Below are 8,328 nucleotides of genomic sequence, written 5' to 3' on the forward strand. Positions count from 1 at the left end.
TGTGGTGGGGTGTGGCAGTTGGGGAGTGTGGTGGGTGCTGGCAGCAGTGCGTGGCTGTTGGTAGTGTAAGAGAAGTGGGAGTTGGAAGGTGTTGTCGGGGGTTGTCTGTGTGCATAGTGCAGGGGCTAGCGGGGGTGGAGGCGCATTTTCTTAACTCTCTCTCCCTTCTCCCTCTCTCTCTCTCTCTCTTCTCTCTCTCTCTCTGCCGCGACTCGGCCTCGCGCTCTCCTCTCTCTTTCTCTCTCTCTCTCTCTCTCTCTCTCTCTCGTCTCTCTCTCTTCGCTCTCTCTCTCTCTCTCTCTCTCTCTCTCTCTCTCTCTCGTCTCTTCTCTCTCTCTCGCTCTCTCTCTCTCTCTCTCTCTCTTTCTATCTCGCTCTCTCTCTCTATCTCTTTCTCTCTCTTTCTTTCTTTCTCTCTCTCTCTCTCTTCTCTCTTCTCTTTCTCTTCTCTCTCTCTCTCTGTCTGTCTCCCTCTCTCTCTGTCTCCTCCTCGCTCTATATCTCTCTCTCACTCTCTCTTTCTATCTCGCTCTTTCTCTATCTCTTTCTCTCTCTTTCTTTCTCTCTCTCTCTCTCTCTCTCTCTCTCTCTCTCTCTCTCTCTCTCTCTCTCTCTCTCTCTCTCTCTCTCCTCTCTCTCTCTCTCTCTCTTCTCTCTCTCTCTCTCTCATACTATTACTGTCTCTCGCTCCTTCTCGCTCGCTCGCATTGTCTTTTGTTTCTTTCTCTCCTCTATTTCCTGTTTGCGTGTCTGCCTCTCCTTTTCTCTCCTTTTCTCTCTTTCTCTCCCCCTCTCTCGCCTCCGTATATTTATCTGTCCGTGGCTCTGCCTCTCTCTCTTTCTCGTGCCTCCCATTTCTCGTGCTGTCAGTGTCTTCATATTCGAATTTTTATACTGTTTTGGACTTTATTTCGTCGAAGTACACGTTCGACACTCGCGGCATCTACCGCGCTACCGATTTAGCTGGTGCTAAAATTTGGCTCGGGCCTGGTCAGACGTTTTCGATGGGACCAAATTGGCCCGTGCTAACTCGGCACGGCCCCGAAAAACCATCTGTGTGAACGCTCGGCTCGAGCCAAATTTGCCGCGGGCCTAATTACGCTCAGGCTAAAAACGTCCGTGTGAATGCGCCTATTATAACAGAATGGGAATCGGATTGTTAGACTCAGAGTGCCATTCACAAGAGGGAAACGCATCTGCAGTTGTGTGCGTTTTTTTTGTTCTTCAAACTCAGTAGTGTACTCAAATATAGCCCACCAATTACATGTAATGGCAAATAGAAGAAGTAACTGCATGGGATGATTAGGTGACGAGTTTAGTTATGATTTGATCAGAAGAATCGAATTAGAAGATGTTCGAAGCTGCATTGAAAAGTAAATGGCCGAGTTGCATTACGGTCGGGAATTCAAAGGCATATAAAAGCATATAATTTAAAAGCATGTGGGGGGAAATACTAAAACATTTATTATCATATGTGACCCGCTCCAGCATAATACGGACTAAGTCGCAAGTCATTGTTTTGAGTAATGAGCACGCACACATGTCAATGCTGAAAATGGCCTACCTGAACAAAAATGAGATTTTTACAAAAATAAGTTCCTAAGTGCATATTTAATCCAGATATATAGGTTCAGATATCTCTAGATTATGATGGTCATTTTTAATTTAAAAAAAAAACTGACTGGGCCCCTTACCCGGAACGCTTTATCTCAAACGCTGCATATTCCGAAATAAGTCGGTTTCCGATCTTCAAATTGCTGTAGATCGGTCAATTCTTTAGATATAGCCAAATATTATATATCATTTTAAAGGTAATTAAATGATCTATTCAGATATGCACATAACTCAATTTGTAGAATTTCCTACTTAATCCTGGTTTTGCTGGAGCGGGTCACATATATATGCTTGGCATCAAAAGCTCAGCCTGCATGCAGCCCAACAGGGCCAATATTGCCCGGTTCTAGCCCGACAAAATTTTATATTTTTAAGGCTAAAATTTTGCACACACCTGATCCCAGCCTGGCCTAAATTAATTTGATTAATGAACAAATTTTGCAGTCTCTACAGGTTATAAGACATGTACGTTACACGTACAATTGTTCCGTGGAAAATAATCACACGTATTACATCAAAATGCATGTGTCAAATTAACTTTTAACATATGACAGCTGACATGGTGTTGACAGTCAGTTAATGAACTTGTGACTCTGGGAACCAGTGAATGTCCAACTGTTTCTAGATATCGACTGTACATATACTTATCGAGAGTAAAATACCTCAAAACCAAGAGTAGATAATAACACAAGTGAGACAACCGATTCCCGCATTTTTAACCGATTTTTCTCATCAAAATTTGCCACCAATAAAGAAGCAAGTGTATACGTTCCTCAGCTTATTATGACCACTAATCACTCACCTTCATGGTACTGATATTCGTTTACATATATTTGCTAGCGTATTGCTGTAAATCGTAATCTTGCACGAGCTGAATTCGATAAATTTACCGCTAAAATGGCGACTTGTTGCGAGCTGTTTAGACATTATTAGAAGCTATCGGTGCGACAATATTTAGCAACGGACGGTTTCCAAATCATGCGTGCCCCGATAGGGGTTTAATGTACTTGATTACCTGCGCGTGCGTAATGCGATACTTACTGCAAACTACTACAGAGAATATTGTTATTATTGTATTATTACTTATGTAAGATAGTATGTCAATTTCTTGTGTTGCGATCACAATAACTGAGCGCGTCTCGCAGGTTCTTCACGAGATCAAAATTCGAAATTTAGATTGTCTCTCAACCCTATCGGGGCACGAATGATTTGGAAACCGTCCGTTGCTAAATATTGGCGCAGCGATAGCTTCTAAATAATGGCTAAACAGGTCACAACAACAGCGGTAAATCGTGCGAATTCAGCTCGTGCAAGATTACGATTTACAGCAATACGCTAGCAAATATATGTAAACGAATATCAGTACCATGAAGGTGAGTGATTAGTGGTCATAATAAGCTGAGGAACGTATACACTTGCTTCTTTATTGGTGGCAAATTTTGATGAGAAAAATCGGTTAAAAATGCGGGAATCGGTTGTCTCACTCTTGTGTTATTATCTACTCTTGCTCAAAACTCATAGTCATAATTAAAGCATAATGCATATATATGCATGCTACAGCCACAAATTAAAATGGCTTTTAAAAGCCGAGGAAAGCAATGATGCAGCATATATACATACCAGACCAGAAGTGTGGTCTACCAGATTAAAGAATTAAATAAATTGAAGTGGGTCAATATAAGCTAGGGCACTGGATGTTGAAATTCTGGCACACTGCCAGAGATCCAATACAGTTATACATGCTACTGCAATGTACTGAAAGCTCATATAGGCCTACTCAACTGTAATTTTACATGCAACTACTGTAGAATATTTTCCATGTACTGAATGTTTGTTTATCACATTTCAAAGAGATGATCGATCGAGTCCCATTTCATTTTTAATCCTGCCAACAGTACAGGTAAGATACAGCAGCATATAGCTAGCCACATAAATCGTTATCATCAATCCGTAACCACCATCTAAATATACAGCCCATTTCATATTTGAAATTAGGATATTTACTACATTATCACATGTAGTACATATACCATTCCAGTATATGGCAGTAATCAGTATACCTACATTCCATACTGTATTATTACAAGCATATTTCCATATGTAAATTACCAACCACCTGCACGACTGGTAGATAAAAGCTTCAGATAAGCGGCGGTGAGTATGTCTTTCCTAATATACAGCAATATGTGTACAATGAGTATTACTAACACCATGGCCACTAAAATACAATAACCAGCAAGACTGCCTCATGAGCTCGCACTGGAACTAGATCATGCTGAGGAAGGACTCAGAGAACGCGAATCAGCAAAACAGTATTGCAGCAAACCGACTCACACGTTGACGTTAGACATCTAATTACTTACTGTTTCACATCCGACGGATGACAAACACATCTGGTACACACCTGCACTAGCTGAGTAGCTCTGCAGGTTACCAGGCTAACGAGGACAATCTGCGAAACACAACACCTGGAATCAACGTCTTTCCGAATGAAGCTCCATAGCTGATCGTAAACAAATTTCTGCACTAGATGCAATCGCCCTCTATCGGACCATATAAGCAAGTTCTTGGGGAGCTAATATATACCGAGAGGTGGCGCTCTCTGTTGATTTTAGAGTTTTTCAGGTTTGGAAGTTTCAAAGTTTAATACATACAGCTCTCAGTAAGTCACTTGTAGTTAAACCCCACTTATTTCTATTGCACGTTGCCGAACATGTGAAGTGAATCTCGTGATACGTTATTCGTACAAGAAACAACGCTCAATTCGTATACACAATGCCAATGCAATGGCAATGATTCCTTCATGCATTGATTCAATTCATGTTGTTACACTAATCACTATTTACAAATCACTATTTACAAACTAGTACTCACTCGTAATAAGTAAGTATTAGTACTACTACTACTGCTACATGCTACTACTATATATATACAATATACCTACAATGCTGCTATCATGTAATGTTGCTGTCATGCACTGAGTTACTCGATCTTAGCATTGCAGATGTTTCTCCTTCGAAATACGCCGGTGGCGATGCGACGCCAGACCACGGAAGAATGGCTTCCCTGATCCGCAGCGCGCGGTTGCTACGGCGTCTCCACTCGCTCGCTAGCCATCCTGTTTCACCGCTGACGTCAGCGGCGCGTACCACCGCGGAGAACGTCGCCAAGTGGATCGAGGAAAACACGGAGGTCAGCCGAGACCATCTGACACCAGAGCTGCGCTTGCGACTCGTCACGCAAAACTGTTGGCTGTGGCGAGCCAGAGCGGAAGATTGTCCCTATCCGGACCCGTTCTGGGCATTCTACTGGCCGGGTGGGCAGGTCCTGACACGGTACGGAAACAGCGTGTCTATGTATCGTGCATCTCGCAAACGATCGAGCAATCATACACCGTTTACTTTTATAATGTGTGTAGGATTTATTCGAGACTAATATCAGACAGTAGGAGATGTGCACTGGCCATGTCTTGGTGTATACATACCTTATCACTGTATAATTATAAAACCACATTGCTGCCTGCGTCACATGTCGAGTAAAATAGTCTGTATAAATTCTTATTTGAAACTAATATTAAACAGTAGACGTAGCAAACCTTATCACTGTGTAAACCCACCTAGATCTGCCTGCATCATATGTCGAGTAAAACAGTCTGTATAAATTCTTTGATTATTTCTTCACCAGCTGAGTGTCGATCATGATATCTCTCTCTCTCTCTCTCTCTCTCTGTAGTTTCCTTTTGGACAACCCTGACGTCTCACGCGGGAAGACAGTACTGGATGTCGGTAGCGGGTGCGGCGCCAGCGCCATCGCGGCGAGCATGAGTGGCGCCACCTACGCGATCGCCAACGACACCGATCCAAGTAAGTCGACGGCGACATCCATGTACAGGGCGGACATAGCTCGCGAGGATGAACCACGGGGTATGAGGACAGAGACTGTGCACAGTAGTAGTGGAACGTAGGGTTAGCATGTATTGTCCCGTAGAGTATAGGTGTATCAACACACGTGTGCACGCGTTCGGTGGACGCTGCCAGACCCACACGGTACGGGGCTGACGTAACTCACGCGTACGAACCACGGGGTACGAGGAAAGAGATCGCGTAAGAGTTGTAGTGGAACGTAGGATAAGGATGCAGTGCCCAGTACGTAGGAGTAGATTACCAGTGAGTACATAGTGTATATAGCAGTAGAGCATAGATGTATCCGTGGACGTGTGCATGCGTTCGATGGAAACATTTCCAGACCCTCCTCGCACGTATGTGGCTCTGGATTTTTCCCCGCTCATCGATCTCCTCCATCCTCAGTTGCAGCGACGGCCGTCGCGCTGAACGCTCGCCTGAACGGCGTCTGCGCGGCGACGCCGCCCTCACCGGCGCCCCCTGGCAGCTGCGAGATCTGCACGGCGTCGCTCGTCGGCCGGCTGGACGCGCGCTGGGACGTCGTGTTGCTCGGGGACATGTTCTACGACGACGGAGACTTCGGCCGTGCGATCCTCGACTGGGCGGACGATCTGACGACGCGAGGAACGGCAGTGCTCGTCGGTGACCCCGGTCGCGCGACCTTCCGGGAGCGGACGGCGACGACGACGCTGCGGCGGCGGCTGCTCAAGGTCGCGGAGTACGACCTTCCGCGGCGGTGCCGCGAGGAGAACAGCGGTTTCACGACGGGCGCTGTGTGGCAGTTCTCTCGCGTCGTTTGATTGTAGCAACGTATATAATATTGTCTCGTCTGGCGCACGACATCTGTGTTCCGTCAACATGAACAGCGACAGCAGCTGTTGTCTGTGTGGCTGTTTTCTCGTGGTGTCTGGCCGCTGCCCCGTCTCGTCTCACACCCAGCGTCCGTGATACGCCGATGATATCTAGTCTGTTCCTGTCTTATTATTTTAAATGCTTAGTGTATAGGTGAGCTATTCCCCTGGGAAATATGTGGCATTTGTTTTCCTGTATTTTGGCCGGTGCATGTGCATGTGCTCGGAATGCCCTGGGAAATATGTGGCATTTCTTTTCCTGTATTTTGGCCGGTGCATGTGCATGTGCTCGGAATGCTATCAGTGAAGGTGCCAGAACCTGTCGTAATGTTACGTTACTTATGTGAACCATTCGCGAGAAGTATCCCAGGTTAGCGATTCCTTAGGAAATATGTTCTGGACATGCAGATTATAATACTCACATAAGATTATAATGTACATGCAGAATAATTGTGTATTTATTTACACTACAAACAGTAAATTGTAATTATTGCAATGATTTTTTTTATTAATTACCAATAAAACTGTCACATGCTCATGAGCATTACGTAAAAAACTATCATTTTTTTTAACTTACTTGAACTGAGGTATATAAGAATTGTTAACTACAAAATAAGGTTGTTAAATGCTGTACTGAGCACACATTTCTTTTCCATCATACAGATTGAGCTCCTCTACATCAGATGCAACCATAACAGCTAGGTATCAATAGCGATAACTATTCTTGGACGAGGTTTGTCGCTGTTGCTTTTTATTTTTTTATTTAGGCAATTATCCATCATGGACAATACATACTGTACACTATACAATACATATACTGATGTATTGTATAGTGTACAGTATATGTATTGTATAGTGTAATACTGTACAGTATACAATACAATACAACACATGCTGTGGCTAGGAAATAACCCTTTTGCCTTTGTAATGGCTTTAATTATCTCATCAGATTATCAGATTACGGGATGTGGTAAATCCTTTCACTTTCAGAGTCCTTGGGTCAGCTTTATAAAAGAGAATCGTAACAAATAACAGTAGAAGTGATGCAGAGTACGCCCAACCAGTTCGCTGCCTCCACCCTTCCTCGCCAGTAAAGACGTTATTTACACGTAGACTAGAATTCCCTGCCGTGCACACAGGCACTTGGAGCGTTTCAATAAAATATAATGCTAAATAAATACGAAATCTACGACTTTGGTAGTAAATAGATTTCGTATTTATTTAGCATTATAGTTTATAGAAACACTCCAAGTGCCTGTGCTGTGGTCGGGCAGTGGACACCAGTGCTAGGATCAATGTCGCTGCTCGTGGCGCCCTCGTGCTGTCGAATTCGTGACTAATCGAACAAGCCGAAGCCCATGTCCTCGTCAGATGAATCTTCTACTTCCACCTTCTCTTCCTTCTTCTCTTCTTCTGCAAGTGAAAAGATAGTACGATGCATCGGTTGCATTTCGATCTCAACTCTCTTTTCACACTTGCTGACCGTGACGGTCTACATCTAATATTACATGTGAGATTGTTTTCCTCTTAGAATCCCTCTCCCTTCTATTTCTTTCTTTCTCTCTCTCCCCCTCTCTCAATCTCTCTTTCTCTCACCCCCGTCTCTCTTTTATCCTATCTCTCCCCATCTCTCTCTTATTCTCTCTCCCCTCGCTCTTTCTCTCTCTCTCTCTCTCCCTCTCTCTCACTCTCTTTCAATCTCGTTTTCTCTCTCATCCTCTCACTCCCCTCTCTCTCTCATTCTATCTCTCCCCCTCTCTCTCTATTCTTTCTCCCCTCTCTTCTCTCTCATTCTCTCCCCCTGCTCCCTCTATCTTCCTTTCTCTGTCTCTCTCCTATACTTGTTATATTATGCTGTTATAATCGATAAGAACTTTATTTCACGTGAAGTGGTGTACCAGCACCTCTCTTAGTAAGACAACCATTGTTTGCTTCTCAATGAACTCATCAGTGCACTTATC

General features: G+C 44.0%; 2 protein-coding genes across 4 annotated transcripts in view; one reads left to right on the plus strand and one right to left on the minus strand.

Moving 5' to 3' along the window:
• LOC106818598 (small G protein signaling modulator 1-like) overlaps positions 1–4,103 on the minus strand; it is a gene marked incomplete at its 3' end in the record, with an annotated part of 15,136 nt that extends 11,033 nt beyond the window's left edge. Inside the window, 1 exon segment of one of the 2 annotated variants that reach the window (XM_014823291.1) lies at positions 3,978–4,103. 2 annotated transcript variants of the gene reach the window in all.
• Positions 4,104–4,198: 95 nt separating this feature from the next.
• LOC106818597 (protein N-lysine methyltransferase METTL20-like) lies at positions 4,199–6,926 on the plus strand. Of its 2 annotated transcripts, none has more exons than XM_014823289.1 (4): positions 4,199–4,276; positions 4,611–4,949; positions 5,347–5,477; positions 5,922–6,926. In XM_014823289.1, the coding sequence occupies exons 2-4, from the start codon at positions 4,672–4,674 to the stop codon at positions 6,314–6,316; spliced, it is 804 nt and encodes a 267-aa protein (XP_014678775.1). In that variant the 5' UTR covers positions 4,199–4,276; positions 4,611–4,671; the 3' UTR covers positions 6,317–6,926. The 2 variants fall into 2 exon arrangements, with proteins under 2 accessions (XP_014678775.1, XP_014678776.1); XM_014823290.1 differs by having other exon boundaries at positions 4,220–4,276; positions 4,619–4,949.
• The last annotated feature ends 1,402 nt before the right edge of the window (positions 6,927–8,328 follow it).

This window comes from Priapulus caudatus, unplaced genomic scaffold (assembly GCF_000485595.1).
Source record: "Priapulus caudatus unplaced genomic scaffold, Priapulus_caudatus-5.0.1 Scaffold2362, whole genome shotgun sequence".
Lineage (NCBI taxonomy): Eukaryota > Metazoa > Priapulida > Priapulimorpha > Priapulimorphida > Priapulidae > Priapulus > Priapulus caudatus.